At 44.0% G+C, this 22630-nt stretch overlaps 1 protein-coding gene across 1 annotated transcript in view; it reads left to right on the forward strand.

Annotated features, from left to right (window-relative positions):
• ENTPD1 (ectonucleoside triphosphate diphosphohydrolase 1) overlaps positions 1–22630 on the forward strand; it is a 60478-nt gene that overhangs the window by 33733 nt on the left and 4115 nt on the right. Inside the window, exons 3-10 of the mRNA XM_054984155.1 lie at positions 3381–3508; positions 8869–8986; positions 9213–9363; positions 12162–12321; positions 17451–17687; positions 18537–18797; positions 22208–22315; positions 22434–22571. Coding sequence (XP_054840130.1) covers positions 3381–3508; positions 8869–8986; positions 9213–9363; positions 12162–12321; positions 17451–17687; positions 18537–18797; positions 22208–22315; positions 22434–22571 — 1301 coding nt within the window. The remainder of the gene's footprint in view (positions 1–3380; positions 3509–8868; positions 8987–9212; positions 9364–12161; positions 12322–17450; positions 17688–18536; positions 18798–22207; positions 22316–22433; positions 22572–22630) is intronic.

Consider the following 22630-nt stretch of genomic DNA (forward strand, 5'->3'; position numbering starts at 1 on the left):
TCTTTTGAAGGTTCTTCTTTTAAAGCATGCCCCTCCGCCTGGTAATATTGGCATCAACATACTGTTATGAGGGTTTACTTTCCTTTGATTGACAAAGCACTGGAGAGTTGTGGTACCTTTAATATTTACTTTCTGTTTTTAAACTCCAAGCACAGCATAAGTGGAACAAAAAGGTATTTCTACAAGGCAGCAGATCTGTTATCCTGCATCAGATCGGCAGAGAGACCCTGTGCCCCAACTTGCTTCACCTTCAGCCATCTCAAAACTTTCTGTTTCTGCTGCTTTCTCTTTAGAATTGCCACTTACAGTTCCTTACGCTGTCTGCTAAACATTCTTCTCAGACCCTACTCCTGCAGGTGAATCCCCCGTTCAGGGAATTATTCCCTGTTGCCATCAAGCCTCTGTTTTTGTTGGCTTTTGTCCCCCCTCCACCTTGAGGCTTGTACCAACTCCTCTACTGCATGCCTATGGAGCCAAGAAACAGAGTTCCTGGGCATTTCTGCAACAAAAGGCAGAGTAAGTAAGACGGAACCTTATCCCATCACAGTTACTGAGAAATAAGAACATTCCAGCGAAAGAAACAAAGCTCCATTTAGGATCAGGCAGTCAGACTATTAATCAGAACCTCTCCAAGCTATTAATCAAGGTACATTTGGACACACAGGATCATGCTGTGTTACAGATCCTGCCAAAAAGACCTATATTTTCACTAGCACATTCTACTACAAGATTCTTAGTTCAGACTGATTCAGTCTGGAATGGTTTGAGTTTCTTGTTGAAAGCTCAACTCAGTGAGGTAACTAGAAGTGCAGTACTAATCAAAATTACACCTTTCTAGGCCTAGAACAGGATAACTGTGTTTAGGATTGCACTGGAAGACTTCCTCCAACACACCTGCTTCCCATCCAAAGACCTCCTCGCCTGCATTCCACATTGGAAATATTACCAGAATGTTAGATATCCTTCCTGTCTTTTGGCCAGTCCTATGACTTTCCTGTTAAGACGCCTCACCCCTCCTGTAAGCCTCTAGAAAAAGTAACTTGTTTTAGAATTCAAGTCTTTGGCCCTATAACTGAAGCCAAAATCTGTCCCCAAAGAGTACTCTTACTAGGCTGTGCTTGTGCTATACCCTTGCAGTGTGGTGTGGAGCTCAACCATGCCCAGACGAGCTGTACTTTTACCCCTACAAGGAGGTTTTGCCTTCCCAAGACTATCATTGTCTTGTGAGTAGAAAAGTCCCATTTCTGGCACATGTTACACATCTTCACCTCTGTTGTTGTCCCTTGGATTTATTGTTTGGGTTATTGGTTGCCTGAATGCTTTGGGATTTGAACCTTGGAGACTTTGCTTCACTATCTTGCTCTATCTCTTTAGCCTGTTTCCTCATCCTCTTTCACCACTTTCATAGCAGTAGTGAGAGCCATGGGAAAGCAGCCCTGGTTAGGCCCTCAGTATTCCTGTCAGGGTTTGTGGAGGAGCTGCAGCACATTATTAGCAGATCACCTTTGCCATTTGTTTGTGTTACCATTGCCCAGCCAGGGGCCTCCCTAAGCTAGTTTTAGAACTTAAGCTAGCTGCTCCTTTAGCCTAGGAATGAGAGGCGGTGAAGGAGGGTTTTCTTTCTCGTGCTCAGGCAATCTTAGTATGAATCTAGATGAAGTTGGAAAGTGGGATTCCCTCACACAGATGTGTCTCTCTGGTTACACACACTGTAACATCACACTCATTAAGTAACAGTATTTTGCCAAATTTCTAATTAGGTAACATTTTAAGGTAGAGAGTGACTCATTCACAGTAAGTTACAACACTACTATTTATAAGCCCAAATAATGCAAACTTTCTCTTTTATTTACTGCAGTGTTGATTTCTGTTTTCTATTCACCCACCCAGAATAATGTATAATACTGTTTCTATGTTCATTGGCAGTTCTATTTTTAACTTTGTTTTTATTCATTTTATGATTATTTTATTTATATTGTAAGCTACTTGAGTTCCTGCAAGGTAGAAAGATGGCTAATAAATGTTTTAAATAAATAAATAGGGTGCTGCATTGTTGTTATTTTTATTTATTTAATTTTAACCCACACTCTCAGCTGAGAAATAATCTAGGTGGCTTGCAGTGTACAAGCAAGCAAACTGTAAAACTGTAATAAAAATAACACAATAAAACTATAGCACTACTAAAGAAAACTAATAGCAGCATAAACAGAAGCCTACTGTGTCCACTCAAATGATAAAAAGCTACAGTGACAACTAAAATCTTAGAACTGTAGCAAAAAATGATAAAACAGCTGTAAATATTGAAGACCAAGCAAGGGAAAATTGGATACATCAAAACCAACCAAGCTAAGCAGATTTAATAATTCATAAATGACTAGGGCAAAGCGATCTGTTTTTATGAGGCATCAAAATTCAACAGATTTGGCTCCAGGCAGAAGGTTATGAGGAAGTCATGCCAAAGGCAAGAGAAAAGGTGCTAGTGGTAGCACCCTCTCTGGTATGTTTTCAGACCTTAAAATAAAAGATTAAGAACAACTTTATAAATGTATCAGGAATTGCTTATTTAAAACAGCTTCTGCCCCAGCTTCTATCCCACTTTCCCTTCTGTTCAACATTTCCAGAAATATTATATGTCTATGTATGGATATCTTCTGGTACTTGTGTGATGCTCTGGGACATTGCAAAATCCTGCTAAAGGTAAACAGAGCTACGCTGGCCCATTTCAGTTCTGTAGCACTTTGCCTGAGTTCCTACATAGTTAGTTACTGCATTTGTCTGTGCCACTAATTTTAACATGAGCATTAAAGAGGAGTCCTGACCAGAATTCTTGCACCATAGGATGTCTAGAATTCTTAATAGTGGTGCTGTCTCATTTATGGTTTTGATAAAACCACCAGGGGACCAACTCCCATGATCCTCCTGTGTTTTATTTTGAGGCTCCCACTCAGTTTGAGCTGTAGTCTTGTCCCCCCATTCCAGCAGCTCTCAACAGCAGTGCATAGTTCTGTTGCATAAAATCAGAATAATATATAATTTAAAATTACTGTGGGAGAGTAGTGCTGCTTCTCAAAATGCTGGCAACTGCATAGCAAGGTGGGGAGCCAGCAGATACCTGAAGCGATTTGTTGTGGGACATCAAATTCCAGTTGTATCAGACCATGAATGCCCCTCACTAGAAGTGCAAACATCAAAGCAGAGACAGAAATGCTTCTACATCTGTGCTGAAATCTAACATCTAGACCCAAGACAAGACGATAGGTCTTGCCTGGCAGCTTTGCTAGGCAAGGCTCCATTGTCAAGGAGGAGGGTGTATGCTTTGCAGTTGCTCATCTCTAGCTCATCAGATCATCATATCCGCCTTCTCTTTACTATGATTGCAGGTTCCAAGCCAAGGAGACGTTTCCCCAGCAAATCTGCCCTCATCCTAGGACTTCTGCTTGGAGTGGCTCTAGTTGGTTTAATTGCAGTGATCGTTGCACAGAATCATGCAACCAGAAAAAACAACAAAGTAGGTCACAGAAGAGGCTTCTACTGAACAACTACAAAAGGGAGGGGGGCATGGCTCAGGAGCAGAGCATCTGCTTGGCATGCAGAAGGTGTTAGATCCAGTCCCTCCAATCTCCAGTTAAAAGGATCAGGTAGTAGTAGGTGACGAGAAAGACCTCTGCCTGAGACTGTGGTGAGCCACTTACAGCCTGATTAGACATTACTGACTTTGATAGACCAGTGGTCTGATTCCATCTAAGGAATCTTCGTGTGTTTAAGTATTAATGGCTTGGGCTGTTGATTCCCAGACTGAATGCTGGAGCACACTAGTGTTCTGTGAGTGAGGCTGAAGGATCCTTTGAAAACTTAAGCCACCATGGAAATGTCCCAATGCAACATTAATCCCTCCTCTGGTAATGTCATACATGCAGTGACATCACCCGAGCACACAGGTTCTCTGTGGTTATTTACACAACAGATGCAGGCATGGGACAATCTCAGGGCCATCATCACTGCTCAGAAAGCATTATCTGTTTTCTGACGCATGAGTGACTAGGCAAAAGAAAGGGGCAGTATTAACTGTTGCAAGCAAACTTGCCTACTCTTCTTAAAGCTTATATGCATTTTCCTGAATGTGAGAGTGAAGTATGTCTTCAGTCCAGAAAAAACTGTGTGCTGGGCCAGCAGTTCTCAGACTTTAGTGACCCAATCTTTATTGATCCCTATTCTGATTCTAAAATTTTTGCAGATCTGCTCAGGCTGTGCCATTCCCTCACTGGTGCTAGGGGTGTGCAATTCGGTATTCTGATTAGGTTAAAAATACCGAATCAGGGACATTTCGGTTTTTTTCAGTATTACCGAAACTTTTTCTGAATACCGAAAAATTTTGGTAATACTGAAACAGAGATTGCCGAAACGATTTGGCCATTGTTTTCAATGAGAAAACCTTCTCCCGGCTTTCTGGGAGTCTGGGGGGGCATTTCCTGTCCAAATCACACCACACTTGGTGGAGACCTTCTCCTAACTCTCCTCTAACTACCCCCAAAGTTTCAGAAAGATTGGACTTTGGGGGGCTATGTTATGCCCCCCCAAATAAGTTACCCCCATCCTCCTACACTCTCCATGGTTCTCTATGGGGAAAAACAAGTCATCTTTCTAGGTGGCTTGGGGTGGCATTTTGCAAGCAAAATGCAACCAACTTTCAGGGGACTTGCTCCCACCTGTCCTCCCACCCTCCACCAAGTTTCAGGCAGATTCCACTTTGGGGGGCCATTTTACGGCCTCCCAAAGAAGGTGCCCCTATCCACCTGCACTCCACTATTCCCTATGGGGAAAATAAGAGAGGCTTGTCTGGCTAGGGGTGGCATTTTGCATGCAAAATGCCCCCAACCTTCAGGGGCCCATCTCCTACCTGTCTTCCCACCCTCTACCAAAGCCCAAGCTGATCCCACTTTTGGGGGGGGCATTTTATGGCCTCCCAAAGATGCTGCTTTTAGCCCCTCCCCCCTTCTCCATTACTTCCTATGGGGGAAATAAGAGAGGCTTGTCTGGCTAGGGGTGGCATTTTGCATGCAAAATCAGAGGACCTCCTCCTACCTGTCCTCCCTCCCTCCACCAAGGCTCAAGCAGATCTCACTTTGGGGGGCCATTTTAGGGCCTCCCAAAGATGCTGCTCTTAGCCCCCCCCTTTCTCCATTATTTCCTATGGGGGAAATAAGAGAGGCTTGTCTGGCTAGGGGTGGCATTTTGCATGCAAAATGCCCCCAACCTTCAGGGGCCCATCTCCTACCTGTCCTCCCACCCTCCACCAAGGCCCAAGCTGATCCCACTTTGGGGGGCCATTTTATGCCCCCCCCAGGTGGTTCTCCTGCCACACCACTTTGTCTTTCTACTGTGGGGAAGACTTCCACACCGCAGAAACACATGGGATTGGGGCTGCCAATGGCCACAGCCACAGTCCACCTGCACCCAAACTGCCAAATACCACACACACCCTCCCCAAAACCTAACCTCCCCTGTCCTGTGGCCAGCCACTTTCTATTGATTCCTGTTATGGGAAAATCTCCCACAGCAGGAACCCACGGAATGTGGCATCTATGGCCACAGGAACAGTCCCCCTTTTAAATCTCCCCCCCACAGCCCCACACTGACCCAAAGAAACCCTCCCCAACATTCCCACACCAGCCACTACCCCAGGAGCAGGCTGGCCAGCCATCCCCCATTGTTCCCTGTGATGGGAACTTTTAAACTGTCTTTCCCTGGGCAATTATGCACAGCCCAAGGGTGCCACAATGGTGGGCACACTCCTGAGTGCGAGCTTGTCCCTGTGAAAGAGAACCTGAACCACAGACACCCTCCCCCAAATTCCCCCCCCCACCTACAGACATGGCTGGCCGGCCAGCCCCATTGTTCTCTGTGATGGGAACCAACTGCACAACAAAGAATAAAACACAAACACACTGAATAAAGTTTTTTTAAAAATATTTTCTCACTTTCAAAGTACAAGTAGGCAAAGCATTGTGACACATTATACCAGCAGTCCCCCACACAGAAAAATAACACAACTCACTTAACTTCAGAGAATCACAAAAAGACAATTCCTGTCAAAAACACTTTATTTCTTTAACAGCTGTAGGTTATACAGCAGGGGGGCACACCAAAGGGCATGCCAGCAGTATCTTACACAAAAATAACACATCTCACTTCATATTAAAGAATCACAAAAACACAATTCCTGTCAAAAACACTTTATTTCTTGAACAGCTTTAGGTTGCACAGCAGGGGGACACACCAAAGGGCATGCCAGCAGTATCTTACAAAAAAAAAATAACACAACTCACTTCACATTAAAGAATCACCCAAAACACAATTGCTGTCAAAAACACTTTATTTCTTTAACTGCTTTAGGTTACACAGTAGGAGGGCACAAGAGGGCATAAAAGCAGTCTACTACACAAAAATAACACAACTCACTTCACATCAGAGAATCACCCAACACAATTGCTGTCAAAAACGGTGATGTGAGTTGAGTTATTTTGTGTAGTAGACTGCTTTCATGCCCTGTTGTGCCCTCCTAGCATAAAATCCCCCCCCAAGTGGAATCTGCCTGAAACTTGGTGGAGGGTGGGAGGACAGGTGGGAGCAAGTCCCCTGAAAGTTGGTGGCATGCCACCCCAAGCCACCTAGAAAGATTATTTGTTTTTCCCCATAGAGAACCATGGAGAGTGTAGGAGGATGGGGGCACCTTATTTGGGGGGGCATAACATGGCCCCCCAAAGTCCAATCTTTCTGAAACCTGGGAGGTAGTTAGAGGAGAGTTAGGAGAAGGTCTCCACCAAGTGTGGTGTGATTTGGACAGGAAATGCCCCCCCAGACTCCCAGAAAGCCGGGAGAAGGTTTTCTCATTTAAAAAATGGCCGAATCAAGCCGAAACGCGAATACCGAATCAGCTTGCTGTTTCGATATTCCCTGAATACCGAAACGGTTTCCTGATTCAGTTAAAACCGAATCAGGTTTAACGAAACAGGCAGGCCTTGCACACCCCTAACTGGTGCTTGTCATGCATTAGGCAGCACCTTTGCCTCAGATCTGGAGGGGAAGAGTTAACTGACACCTATTTTGTCCTCCTCCAGAGTCTCTCTTCACAAGACGCCTGGGTGCATGTTTGTCAAGTGTTGGGAGATTCAATGTTAGCTGGGAAGCATAGTTTTGAACGGCAGAGCTGGTGGAGATTGCTCTAGAGGGATGGATTCTCTCATAGCCCTCTGCCGCCTCTGGTGTCTCCCCTTCTGCTTTCCCAGCCCTTTTCAGAGTGTGTGTGGCAAACTTTGCATGTCCCTGAGATCTAGGGATCTTGTGAGAAATTAGACTCCATGGTGGCCACCTCACATATTATCCCTGGCAGTTCTTTCTAACTGCTGGTGTGATGGTTGGCCAGGACTTGTGGACCCTCTGGAGCACCCTTGTGAACTTCTAGGGCTCTATAGACCCCAGTCTGAGAAATGCTGCTCTAAACTCTTGAGTCACAGGATGCTGTAACTGTACTCCTTCCCCACTGCATTTCTGTGTACTTGCTGGTTTGAATTCTCTGCTCTCTATAAGATGTCCCTGCTGTTGCCCCAGTGTACCCATATGAAGGCAGATTCCTTCCCACTGGTCTCATTACAACAGGCACTGATGATGCAAAAAAAAAAAAAATCCCTGTGGCTTCCAGTAGGAACTTCACTGCCACAACCAGTCATTAGACAATGGTGTTCTCTAACTGCATCTCTCAAAAGTGTCGACAGGCTTGTGTGGTTGCCTCATTGCTGCTGAGGCTGCTATAGGGCTTAACACATGGTAGGATTCCCCGTAGTTTCCCTACCTCATTCCCCTGGCAGTAGTTGTCCTCCCGCTGTCATATCTTTTTCAGTTTTTATAAGCAGCAGTTGAATATCATTATAATAACTCATGTATCAAATTTGCTGAATTCCCAGGTTTATTTTTTTTAAGTATCTGGCCCCTTTAATTCTAAAGATATGTCTTTCCCCTTGTATCTCCGCAACAAAGGGGCTAGAGACTTAACTCTTTCTTGAAATGAAAACTGGGAATTCAGAGAATTTGATACACAGAAAGTTATAATGATTTTCAACTGCTGATTTTTTAAAAAGCCTTCTGGTAGTGAGGTGAGGAGTGGCTGCCAAAGGAGCAAGGAAAATGGATGCTTTGTGGGTGGGATCAGGAAGATCCAGGCTTTCCCACCCACATTGCAGCCATACAGGCTTTGCTGCGATCTTCCCTAAAACTTTGCAGCAAAGCCATTTTTCCCCTGCTTCCCAATTGCTTTGAACCCAGTGCAAATAACCTGTTGGAAAAAGTTTAAGTAGCATAGAGGGAAAAGGGTTCCAGGGGTCTGCCCTCAGAGATCCCACGCCCCCAGGAATCCCCTTCTAAGGTGAAGTGTGTTGCTTATGCAGAGGGCCAAAGGATCCATCCCTCTTCCTCTAGGCTGAATCCCAGAATGACCCACACCGGTGTCAGATTGTTCTGACATCCTTAATGGATGAAGTTCAGTTTGAAGCCAGAAATGTAGTCAGGAAATCCAGAGTTTTAAGGGTCCCAGACAGGAGGCAAAGACAGCATCTGTTAGTCTGAAACACAGAAACAGCTCAGCAGCACTTAAAATGTAAAAGAATCATTACTTTAAAAAAACAACCTGACATGCAGGAACAGAAAAATAGTTTGTGGGTTCTCCCCCGCCCTTCCCATCTATCCAAGGTGCTTTTTCTATAGAAACATATTATGAATTATAATTCCAGAAGCAGAAGTACATCTCAGCCACATCATCCTAATGAGCTGAGCTACATTATATGGAATGACATTGTGGCTTTGTTTCTTTTGTAGTATGGTATTGTGCTGGATGCCGGCTCTTCTCACACAAGCATGTATGTATATCAGTGGCCAGCAGAGAAGGCGAATGACACAGGAATAGTGAAGCAGGTTGAAGTGTGCGAAGTTAAAGGTAAGAAAAATGGGAAGGTTGGGGCTGATCAGACACCAGAAGGCAAACACTGTTACCTTCCTCCCTTAAAAGTGTCCTCAGCAGTAGACAGACGATTTAGAATTCAGCATTTCTTGGTGAACAATTTGAACTACCTTGGAATAGAACTTTTTTTTTTTTTTTAGCATAGAGTATACATAGCCCTGGACTAAAGAGGGTTGACCAAATTTTGCTTTTTTCCTCCCAGGGCCAGGGATCTCGTCATATGCCCATGATGCTGAAAAAGCTGGGATGTCCCTAAAGCAGTGCATGGATAGGGCAAAGGCGGTAGTGCCAGCAGGAAAATCTCAAGAGACTCCTGTTTACTTGGGGGCGACAGCTGGCATGCGGTTACTGAGGTACCAAAGAAGAATACTATCTGCACTTCCATTGAGAGCCCAGGAGTGTCAGGGATGAGCTCCACAGCTGGCAATTTTCAAAGTTTCTCTGGGATTAGCAGTGATAAAGGTTTTGCATCTCTGTCCAGTTTTGCTGCTCCTCTGCCTATCCCTGGGATGACTTAGTTGTATATTAGCTTCATACAATTTCTTTCTTTCACAAGCATGCTGTTGGTGCATTCAATTCCTTGTTGCTTATAAACATGTCTCAGCACTCACGCGTCACAGAGATGGGAAGTTCACGAAAGAACTTCCTTTTATGCTTAGCACAATGATGCAGTATAGCTTTCCCACCCTGTGTTTGCTCTGTGCACTAGAATATTTGTCTTTACCCATGAATAAGAACCCTCAGCTGGACAGCAAAGCCCCATCTGCTTGGTTGTGAGCCCCTCCAGAGCCACCATTTTGTGGGTTGCCATTTGAAAGGAGTGCTGCTAGTGTGATTGTGAAGAGAGCAAGGGCACCATAGCTCCTATTCCTCTTTGCATATGTATTGAGAGGAGCAGCAGGATAGTAAGATTAGGTCAGTCAGTGATGGAGATGATTCCTCCATGACTTTCACCCTTAGCTTGTTTCTCACAGTTGTACATGTGATGCTCAGTTTGTGTTTCCTGTTCCTAGCCTACTTGGTCCTGTCTTGACACTGGTAACTCTGGCTCCACCTCTTCTTGTCACATGATTCTCATGCCATATGTATGCAGCTCAGTGGGTCCTGGTCTAGAAAGGTTGAAGACCACTGCACTAGAATTCCCAGCATATCAAAGCAAGTAGAAATGTGGTGGCAAGATAGCATTTTTCCATTTCCCTCACTTTTTGTTACCGTGTGTGGTATTGTGTGTACCCTAGCCATGTATCAACGTGACCACTTTCCAATCCACGATGAAATTGCTTGAGCCTAAAAAAGAAACCCTTCTTTCCGCTGTGTCTGATTGTGGTGAGAGATGATGAGTCAGGTTCTACACAGTTTAAAGAATGCCCCCTATCTTGGCAATGACCCACACCATGGCAGTTAGGGGTCTTTTGACAGTGACAAGGCATCTGCATAGGCTCTGATGAAGGGGAAATGTGAGGCTGAGAGGTAAAGTGAGAGAGAGGAGACAGATTTATTTATAGCTGCTTGTCCAACGGAAGATCTGATTGCCAAGACAGGGTTCCAAAGCCTGAGCAGCAAATAATCCAAAGGTGGGCAGAAGCTGAGATGCATTTTTTTTGCCTGTGGGCACTTCTGCCCCTTCAAGACAAGGATAGGGGTGATCAGGTGTGTCACCTGCTTGGCTGAAGGGGGAAAAGGGCTGATTCATGGTCCTGAAAAAAATTCAAAGAAAGTAAGTGAACGAAGGGGATTATTTGGAGGCAGTCTTTTTGGCTGATCAGTGATGTGTAGCTTCGGCAGGCAAGAACCTGTTCAATGGGAAATGATGATGTGAGGGACATTCTTTCCTTAGCAGAGGCTGATACAACAGGTTTCTTTTGTGGCTAAAGGCACAGTAATTAATCATTGAAAGGCTTGATGGTCAGATATTGGGTAAGGTATGGCCTCTCCTAGACACCAACTTATTCATCCTCCAATTAGCATTTTTGAGTTAGGTGTGGACCTAGTCTCTCTTGCTGTAGTCAAAAATCCTGTATTTTGGCTTAATGTGTCATGCAGAGAGGAGCTGCTCCCATCATTACAGTTGTGGGGAGAGGGGCGGGGGGGAATATGAACCAAAATGGATGCCTGTTGGCAATATCTTATGAGTAGAGATAGGCACAGACCAGGGAAAAACCATGGGCCGTGGGTCTGTGATCTGTGGCATTTCTCGGACCATGGACCACAAACTTTTCACTGTTCAGTGCCGGGTTCATGAACCGACCAGTTTGTCAATCCAGGCCAGCACTGGGAGCACTTTAACCCCACCCTTGCTCCAGCTGATTGGTGGGTCCGCCAGTCAGTTGGAGCAAGGGGGGGTTAAATGTTAAAGCACTCCCGGCGCCGCATGTGAGCAATGCCGGGAGCACTTTAACCCTCCCTTGCTCCAACTGACTGGTGGGTCCGCCAGTCAGCTGGAGCAAGGGGGATTTAAATGTTAAAGTGCTCCTTGCACCACTTGCCAGTGGGGCAGGGAGGCTTTAACAGACCATGGACCAACGGACCAGCAAAAAATCCGTGGGGTCCATGGAAAATGGGCATCCCATGACCTGCTGTTTTGCAAACGCCGAACCGGCCCAGTCTGTGTTAAATTTTGGTCCGTTTTCCAGTCCTTGCCCACCTCTACTTACGAGACAAATGCATTTGAGGTGTTGCTATGAGCTTTTGGTGAATCAGGGTCCCCTTATTGGTTACTAATAGTCCAGACAGCTCTTTTGCATGCCATCTGCAGTGATGCTGTAGTTGTCCCCAGAGGCGAGCTTTTTGCCTATCACACATCCCAAGCAAGGAATGTACAAGAAATGTGCCACAAGTGCTGCTTCTGAACTTGCATTTTCCTACTTTTGTTTCTAAAATGCCAGTACAGAGGGAGACAGTAAAGTGCCAGAAATGCATGTCCTTGTGCATTCTCCGATATAAGTGAGATGCACAGCTTTCAAAGCACTTCTAACTGTCTTTGTAATATACATTTCATTCTAGCATCTGCCATATCCACGGCAAATGTGCGCATAATGTCTGGGCACTTTCCAGCACACATTTCTGAAAGACCAAGAAGGAAACGAACATCAGAAATGGCCCTAATGGAGCTGCATTAACATGCCTCCCCCCTGCTTTTTTCCACATGCAGAATGCAGAACAAGGATGCTGCTGAGAAGGTCCTCTCTGAAGTGGAAGCAGCACTGCGCTTATACCCTTTCAGTTTCCAGGGTGCCAGGATCCTCAGCGGTGGGGAAGAAGGTGCCTATGGCTGGATCACTGTCAATTATCTGCTGGGCAATTTTAAGGAGGTAATGTCACAAAGGAGGTGGTGTGGCACCGCAGACCCTGCTCTTGCCTTGAGTCCCCCCTTTACAGCACAGACGCCTTACTATTTTTGAGAATCCCAGATGCATCCAAACATCGAGGGACTGTTAGGAATGGAAATGGAATCCATGCTGACGTTCCTTTGTGCTCGTAAGTCTGTTTCAGCAAAAACAAGCAGCATATTCGAGGCACCATAAAAGCCATCTTGTGGACTGTCAAAAAAGCAACAGGAGCAACCCTCAAGGGAGTACCAAAATAAGCAATGTATATGAGGGCAAGACAGTGAAAAAATAGCATTAAGTGTTATTGAAAAAGTAACAACAAATTACTTTTTCCCATCGGGCTTCCTCTGCCAGCGGCCACACCTTTGGAGGTGCTTGCTTTTCCACCAAAGAGTTTCATGGTGGTGATTTATTATTATCAGGTATTACCTGTGTTGCGACTCCTGAGGAGGACGTTTTGAAACAAGTTCTTTGCCTGGCTCCTTGTAGAGTCACTGGGGTCTTGTGCCCCCAGGCTTTCTTCCTGACACCTGTAAAAAAGAACATAAGTACCTTTAATATGAAAATAATTTTATGACTTTATATGTAGCACTCACCTTGTACTCCATTACCTTGGTTGGTTGTATTGGTCACCGCTGCCTGTTCAGATTGTATTACTATGGAACTGTACTGTAGCATGTTGCATTTGTTGGGACTAAGAGCTCTCAAGGACTAGTTCCTTTTCTAGTTATTCCAGTCATCAGATGCTGTTCTACATATAACTTTTTTCTGTTCAGGTGCCACTTTTATGAAATGCCCATCCAAGGAATATTTATTTCCCCCCGTTCTAGTGTTGTACCATGATCGGGTTAACTTATTTGTTTCTTGGAGACCATTTGGAACACTGTGCCACTGTTGCCATTATGGTACTGTAGCATGTTGCATTTGTTGTTACATTTTCAATAACACTTGATACTATTATTTCACTGTGTTGCCCTCATATATATTGCTTATCTTGTGGACTGTGGTATAACCACTTGTGGGCTATAGCTGTGATGACATGGGCTGTGGTCCACAAAACCTTATGCCACAACAGTTCTTCAAAGTGCCACTAAGGCTCTTTTTTGTTGCAGTTAGGGATGTGCAAATTTTGTATTTTATAAGTTTGCAATTGCTTTTATTTAAATCTGCTTTTACATTGTGTGACGATTGCCCCAGTGGCTTCAGAGCAGGCACAGCCCCTTTAACAGTGGGTGGCAGCCTTACAGCTCATTCCTGGCCTGACTGGGGTTTCCTGGCCTCTAAGGTCTCCCATGCTCCCACCTGGGCTCCTCCTGAGCTCAATGCAGGATGTCTTACCCAGCGGGTAAGCTATAGCATCGTTCAGGACGAGGAGTCCTGGGTAGTCTGACTGGGCTCTGCACAAAGCAGCTCCACTCCCTTCTTACTGGCTTTCTGAAACTGGACCTCCGTCCCTGCTGCCTCGTCTCCGAGCCGAGCTGTTTGCAGCTCCTTCAGCTCTGTACCTCAGCTTCCTTGCTTCTTCTCGTCTCACTCTCTCACTCTACCTCCACCACTCTGCTCTCCAATGCCCCACCTCTCCCTGGGCTGCACATCTTCCTTTTGAAGCTCCTGCCCTGCTGCTCCGCCCCACCTTTCCAGCATGGCATCTCATGCTAACCCATCACACATTGCTTCTCTTTCAGCAGAAAAATCTCCATCCTCTTCTTCTCCCACTTTCCTGACCCTGCATTTACTGTGCTGCAGGTGGTAGTCATGGCTGCTTTGGCAGTATCAGGAGTGAACCTTGCACTGGCCAGGTAGACAGGCCACTGAGAATCTCCATTGTCCCCAGGCAGCACTCTGGATGCTGCTTTGGCAGTGTTCAACGATCAGTATTTAGGATATCTCAGGGTCTCCAGCCTCTCAATAAGTGATTCCGCACACGTTGGATAATGCACTTCCAATCCTCTTTATAGATCATTTGGAACTGATTTTTTCGTGTGCGGAACAAAAAATCCACCTCAAACGATTGATAAAGTGCATTGAAAGTGCATTATCCAACCTGTGCGGAATCAGCCAATAACAATAGTCCCCAGGGTCCACTGAAGTTCTAGAGGAAGGATTGGCAGTGGGGAAGGATGGGTGGGATTTTCAGCAACATGCCCATTGGCTGGCTGGCTTCCTGGCCACTGGGACAAGCTTGGCACCTCATAGAAGTAATGGCTGCCATCAGTAAGACAGTGAGTGGAGGAAGCAGAGGGAGAGAAAGAAAGGAAGGAGGGGGAACAGAAGAATTCTTCTTCTGAAGAATTCACTCCTTTTCCCTTTTGCTTTCATTATACAAATTAAGGAAATGAGTGAAGATTTTTTAGATGCTGTTTGCATAAGTTTGGAAACAATATTTAAGCAGAGTTGCAATTCATACTACTGGCATGCAGAGTTAAATGATTTATTAAGTCCTCGCTGCTTTCCCTTCCTCATCTCCTGATCTAAACAATTACTGTATCAGCTTCTGTATTTGAGGATGGCTCTTCCAGTGAAGACTTATCCTGTGCATAGATGTTTGTTCAACGGAATGTATTAGATGATGCCTTGACGTCTTCTGGCATCCAGAAGGCTGCATTGGTTGCCAGTGGAGTACTGGATCAGATTCAAGGTTCTGGTATTGACCTATAAGGCCCTATGCGGACTGGGATCAGCGTATCTACAGGACCAGCATATCTCTCCCCATATATTCCCCAGAGGACACTCCGATCAGGGGACAAACAGCTGTTGGTGGTCCCTGACCCCAAGGAGGCCCACCTAGCCTCAACTAGAGCCAGGGCCTTTTCGGTCCTGGCTCCCACCTGGTGGAATGCTCTGTCTGCTGAAATCAGGGCCCAGCAGGACTTACTATCTTTTTACCGGGCCTGCAAGACTGAGTTGTTCCGCCAGGCATATGGCTGAGGCTGGGCCTCCGCCGGCCTGAAAAAAAGGGGTGTATAAATCTTAACCCTCCCTGTGAAGGCTGTCCACCATCCTGTTTTAAATGTGTTGTTTTTAATGATGAATTTTTAATTGTATTTTTAATTTGTTGTTATCCACCCTGAGCCTGCTCACGGGGAGGGCGGAATTCAAATTTGAAATAAATAAAATAAATGTAGGTAGACTGCTTATCACAACACAAACACAACCAAGAACAGGTGATCCATGGGAATTAGATTCCTTACCCTCTGTAATGATGAGATCCCTTAATTCACTTTGTTGCGTATTCTGTGTGTCATTACACACTGCCATTATTACCTTGTGGGGCATTTGGAGCTCGTTCTTCTGACTTGCATGTTTGTTGCAGGTGACTTTGTATTGCTATTTGCTATGGCTGGGGAAGTGTAATTTTATCAGAAACTAGTAATCCTCTTTCTCTGCCTTCCTAACATCCTGATAGAAAGGAATGTGTCCAAGAAACAATCTTCTCTATGCTGCCTCCAGTGGAAACATTTAGCTCCTCAAAAGGCTGCTGTCTATACTGACCTTAGAATCTGTGGACTTCCCCCTCCTGCCGTGATCTGTGACATTCTTTCAAAGGCAGCTCCTGTCCTGCTCTGCTTCCCCGAAGGTTGTGATAGCAAGAGACTGCAGCTGAAAGAATAGAACTGTTCCTGGTGGGAAGCTTTTCAGCTTTTTGTGAGACACAAGGTTGTTATGATCTGAGAGGAGGTGGAGGGAAAGGAAGGCTGATCTTGGCTCATGCAGCTGAAAAACTTTTGAAGCATGTGGTGGAAGCCATGGTTTGAAAGGTTTTGTGTGAATGGGTCTGGATGTGCCATAAGCAATTGTGGAGCTGCTATTGTATGAAGGGAATGAAGCACTGTCATAGCTCAAGGTTTGGTCTCTGCTTTGCTTTGCCCCTGCTGAAAGGCACTCAGAGGAACAGCACACTCCAGTTCACTAAATTTTAAGGGGCAACACTCCAGTCATCACACTATAGCCATCATATGCTGCAGAAGCCCAGGGAATTTTTGAGGATACTGGGACCCTTACTTTCATTTCAACTTTGCTGCAATAAATGAATTCACACCCTGACATTGTACTACCCACTCAGTTGTCAACCCAGCATGGTATCTGCAATGATCTCTCCTTCATCTCAAGCTTCTTGAGAAGGTATGCAGATAGTTGTACCATCTTGCTTCGGAGGGAATTCACCTTGCTTATAAAAGATTTTGCAGAACCCCAGTTTAGAGAAGAACAGTATTTTATACATCTTTGCCAAGACTTATCACTAGTAATCCACACAAAATACTATGGTGTGGATTTTTTGTACCCTATGGCACACATTTCAACTCTTTTTACTTCACTCCCAAATGATCTTTGCAGTCTCCTAACATATCTATTTCCTCCTAACTCAAGTTCAAATTACACATGATGTTGAGTTCCATGAATGGAACAATTGCTATTTGACCCTTAAAAGTGATTGGGTGAGTGTTAGAATGGATCGGGACTGTGTTGCAGGAAAGGGGGAGCTTAGCACTTTCTCTCCAGCATGTCAATACTTTAATCAAAAGTGACACCCCCCCCCCAAATAGGGAAAAATGTAGGTACCAAGTTATTGCCTGTCTTTTTCCCTACTGAAGCTTGACACAGCCAGGGGGCACATATTTGTGTGTTTATATGTTTTTCTGTTTTATTTAATAGTTTTAAATATTGTGTGTGTGTGTGTGTGTGTGTGTGTGTGTGATTTTCAAGGTTTGAAATGTTTTAATGTTTGCGGCTTTGGGAACCCTGGGAAAGGTGGTAAAGACATTTTAAAAATAAATTTAATAAATATTTTTTTCAGTGGAAAATGGCATTGTGGAAGAGTTAACGTTCCCCTTCACCAGCACTATAGCCCTGATCCATATGCAGGGAGGGGGGCATCCTGAGGTTACTTTTTAGGACCAATTTACATATCTGGCATTCCAAAATGGCACTTCAGCATCATGTGTACTTCAGGCCTCACTTCTTGCCTGTGCTAAACATACTTCTAACCATCTCCTTTTTCCCTGCCTCAGTTTCCCTCAGCCAGATTCCCTTCTGTGGCTCCCCAAACCTGGCTGTTCTGTCTCTTGGCCTGACCCTGCAGCTTTCTCCCACTGGACATATTGTTTTTGCAGTCTATCTTGCCAAGACTTCTGCCCCATATATTCTCCAGTCGGGGGACAACAGGGGCATTGGACCTTGGAGGAGCTTCCACACAGATAACGTTTGTACCAGACCAGGAAAAGATCGAGTCACAAGGAGATATTGTGAATTTCTATCTGTATGGGAAGAACTACACTGTATATACGCACAGCTTTCTGTGTTACGGGAAGGACCAGGCACTACGCCTGAAGCTGGTCAAAGACATCCAGGCAAGTATTGGGTGCAAACACTTGGATTATTTTGAGGGGGATATGAAACTGATGAAGGCAGCTCTTATAGCTCCACTTCTGTTAGGCTTGTTTCATTTATTGATATTGTAAATGCTGAGCCTTCTAAGACCCTGGAGAGATTTCCCCAGGGACACTCTTGGGATTACACCATCCAAGAAAATTGGACCTCTTTAAAAGAACTCACACAATGTAGGAACCCATCATGTTTTGGTTGCAGCTATAGAAAAGAGCCAGAATAACATTATCTTGCAATGTTGGTCTAGGGATCACTGTTTAACAATGTTTTATCTAGCCAACCCTTCCTCCAAAGAGTTTGGATTAGTGTATGTGGTTCCCTCTTCTACTTTTTATTGTCACAAATTATCTTGTGAGGTAGTTTAGACTGAGAAGGAGTGGCTGGCCCAAGGTCATCCACTGAACTTTGTGGCAGAGTAGTGATATGAAACTGGTCTTCCTAGTCTTAGTTAATTTCAGGTGGGTAGCTGGGTCTGTAGTAGAAGAGCAAAATTCAGGTCCAATAGCACCTTAAAAACCAACTGGATTTCCAGGGTATGAGCTTTCAGTCAGATATCAGGAGTTCTGATTTTCGAAAGCTCATACCCTGGAAAATCTAGTTGGTCTTTAAGGTGCTACTGGACCCAAATCTTGCTCTAGTCCTAGATAGACATTGTAATTGTAGACATTTGTGTTACAGCACTCTTGCCCTGATTCCAGCCATGCCCAAATGCATGTTCAGCTGTGTCTTTGACTCAGCTGGTTATTGCTGGTTATTTTTGTGATGGTTATATGACTTGTAACTCACTGGGTTATTTTATTTTTTTTCTGCAGGGAAAACTGTCTGAGAGATACCCGGATCCATGTTTCCACCCTGGTTATAAGAGGACAGTAAAAGTTTCTGACTTGCTCACAAACCCCTGCACTGCTGGTACTTTTCCTTCCCCATCGTTCTTGAATATTGAAGTTGAGGGCACTGGGAACTATGAAAACTGCCAGGGCAGCATCCAGAGAATCTTCAATCTTACCCACTGCCCCTATTCCAAATGTTCATTCAATGGCATTTTTTTACCTCCTGTGCAAGGTGAATTTGCGGTGAGTCTATTAACACTTTCTCCATCCAGTAGATGGTGACAGTTTGAGACTGGAGAATGCAATTTGACTACTGTTGCAACTTATCTGAGCAAGTCAAGTTAATGACAGGACATTTTGGAGGTCTTTCATTCATAGGGTTGCCATAAGTCAGAGGTGACTTGATGGCACATAACATGCACATGCACAACTTATTTATTTAGAAATAATATATGCTGCCTCTTTAGAGACCAGCTTGAGGAAGCTCACAAAATTAAACTAGATAAAGTCATAAAAACATAATTTTTTAAAAATTAAGCCATTAAGAACCTAGAGCATAAAACATTTGGCAGCCTGAATGATATCCTTAACTGTACCCAGGCTAGAAGAAGAGTCTAAAAATAATTTAAAAGATCACCACCCTAGTTAAAAGACTGCATTAAAAATGTTTTGGCCTGGCACCTAAAAGAGACCAGAGTAGGTATGAGGCGAGCTTCAAAGGGGAGGGCATTCCAAAGGTGCTACTATTCTGGCGATTGGGCAGGTCTGTGGTCACCACTTGGCTCTCACCACAACAGACGGGCACAGAGAGCTGGACTTGTAAAGAGGATCCATTACAGAGGGAGGCATATTGAGAACCTGCCTTCGTATCAATGGGAGTTTAACGGTTTTCCGTATGCTTGACTTATTCCTGATTTTCTTAGCAATCAATCCACAAGGATTGGAATTGGTTTGAGTACAGTTATTCCACATATCTTCCCTCCCTGGAGTCAAATTATTTTGTTCTTAATGTGTCTTAAATAATCAGGATTTTCAAACGAGAGTGCTGTTGTCATTGGTGAAGTCATCAGTTGCATCACAGCAATTCCCCTCCTTTTGTGCAAGCTTATATCAATATAAAGGCTGATGTTTAAAAATCTATCAAAAATGAACACGCTACCTGTCTTTGCATGGGGAAGCATAAAACAGGAACAGCTCCACTACCCATCCGTAAGCGTCAATTTGGCCCCCACAGTCCAAACTGGAACACTCCCTCCTAGCTGACCCAGTGTGTGGAGGGAGAGGCCAGCACCAGTGGGGCAAACTGACCTCTGTGGGGTGGGAGCCCAGAGCAGCAGCTGGTATGATGTCCCTTTCAAATTGCGCTGCTTTTTCTGGTGCCGGAAATGGTAACCCTGCCCCCTTTCTCCTGGGCTGCCAGGGTTTGTGCAATTTTTTTAAAAAAATTATCATTTTCATGTCGCTGTATCAGCCTACCATTGTACTTATAGATACAGCAAGTTCTCTGAATTCCCAGCTTTCACTAAAATAGTAAGTCCCTAGATCTTCCATTGCAGAGATTCTTTTTTCCCTTTTCTTCTCAAGAGAAGGAGTTAGATATTTTTAAAAAATGAAAGATGGTAATTCAGAGAACCTGCTGAATATGTTATTATGATGGTAAGTCAATATAATGATATAAAGGTAATGATTTTTAAAAAGGATCAAAAACAAAACTGGGGGGTGTAAAGGAAGACGGGGGAGGAATGGTTTGACAATTCTGAATGTCCAAACTTGTGGAAATCAGGGGATAAACCAAAGAAATATGTGGCCAGAAGCAATAAAAAAACCTATGCAGAAAACCCCTAAGTAATGTCGATGTCCTATACTATCTACATAAAGAGAAAGGGAGAAACTCATCAATGAGTCTGAACCTTTCCTATCTCTCCTTTCTAGGCCACCCAAATGAGACCTCCTAACCCCACACTCGGGGAAATAAGGCAGGTGATCCACTGTTAGAAAGCACTGCTTTGATTACTGTTGTTGCAGAGATTGTGTAAGTTTGGAGATGAAGTAACAGAGCACATCCCAAGTTACTCAGGGCTTTTCTCACAATTGTGGCCTTAAACCTTAATGCTTATTTAGATCCAGATGAATGGAGATGTAGATAACACAAAAGGACCACCTAGAATTAACAATAGCACTAGCAGTATTTAGACAGCATTTTGAACTGTTTAAAGTGTTTCACGCATTGGATCTGAACTTCACTGTTCGTTTGCATTTCTGAAGCATAGTTTTGAAACCAAGTAATAGAGGTTTATGTATGCTTTTTGAGAAATCCAGGCAAAATTTAGACATATTCTTAAAGAAAAGGTGGGGGGATTTACTACACTAAATAAATATACTATACTAAAAGCAAAAAACGAAGTCAGGCACCAAAAAATAAATGCAAATATAGCACTCTAGCCAAAGATAATGAAGGTGAACAGTTATCTATCTGCATTTCAGACATTCAAAGAAAATTATGAGTACCATGTTCATAGAGGCAAAGTTACCCTTCCCTTGAAAGAAAAACTGGCTGTTCTGTATTAGCGTGGTGGATCCAGTAAATATATAGGCTGCAGAAGAGAACCCAAGTACGCATCCTTTTTATGGAAAAAACTTTCTGAGGTTGAGGGTCTCATCATGACATCACAATCAGTGTGGTTTAGAACCAGCCAAAGTACATTTTAATTACATTTCAAACCAAAAGCAGGAGAAAATAAAATTGATGAGCACTTACTAGAAAATGCCTGCAGGGGCTGTCTAGCCAAACCACAGAAGACAATGGATATAAATCATATGCAGAACCACATGAACAGATAACAACCAGCACAGTTTTTCACAACTTCTTTCTAAAGTAATCAGAAACAAGACAGCCAAGAGGGAAGCGTTTTGGCTAATGCGATACAAATTAAGGATGTTTCTATATTTTAAAAGATAGATATCTTTGCATCTTTGCTGTGCAAGCATATTTTGTTTTCCTAGCATGTAAGCCACTGTATTATGTTGCTGAGAAAACACGATTTCTTTCCTCCCAGTCAGTACATCTGTTCTTGTTGCATTTGCTTTGTAGGATGTGATCAGTGCTTGCAACATCATTAATGAATTGAAAGCAAGTTCTCATCCTTGCATCTGTATCATTTTGTGACCTTTCTGTGTTATCCACGAGGTGGCTGGTGCTTATTCTAGAGCATTTATATTTCTTGTGATTTTAATCAGTAGCTAATGATTTTATCAGTGCCCAGCCCAAACAGTAAATGTTCCATCTCCACAACACTCCTACAAAACTCCTGAGAATAGGTCTGATGCACATAAAGTGCTGTGAGTTGCCATGTGGTGTAGCACTATATGGAAACTCCCAGCCCATGGAAAACATTAGATCACTTAAGATGGACACAGCAAGGATTTGTCAGGTTCTGTATGCACTGTATTTATGGAGTAGAGATAAAGCAATAATTGTCTAGGTTTAGCTTCAGCCTCTGTGCCCTCAAGGGTGCGGTAGGAATCTATTGCCTGTAATCTATAGCCAGCTACCTGCAAGGCTGCCTTCAGATTGGTGGGAACTAATGCATAGAGAGCCCTGGTTCCATTTTTCTTGTACTTTTCTAAATGTGTTCATTTTTGTTTCTCTTTAGGCATTTTCTGCTTTTTACTATGTAATGGACTTTCTAAATGTGACAACAGCACCTATGGATGAAGCGGTACAGAAAATCAAGGCCTTCTGCTCCAAACCCTGGGATGAGGTACACTATTTCCCCAAGCAATAAGATGCATCAGCCCCAAGGAGGTGAAGCATTATATTGGCACACATACAGTATAATGTAAGGGATTCATGAGCTTGGTTCATCTCTCTGTGTCCAGGTGAAGGCAGAGTTTCCGGGGGTAAAAGAGAAGTACTTAAGCGAGTACTGCTTCGCAGGAGTTTACATAATGTTACTGCTCGGCAAGAGCTACCACTTCACTGAGGAGAACTGGTCGTACATCCACTTCCTGGGAAAGGTATCTTAAAGTGCAGAGACATAAACTGGGAGTGGCAAAAGGGGTGGTGGTGGAAAGTT

This window comes from Eublepharis macularius, chromosome 6 (assembly GCF_028583425.1).
Source record: "Eublepharis macularius isolate TG4126 chromosome 6, MPM_Emac_v1.0, whole genome shotgun sequence".
Lineage (NCBI taxonomy): Eukaryota > Metazoa > Chordata > Lepidosauria > Squamata > Eublepharidae > Eublepharis > Eublepharis macularius.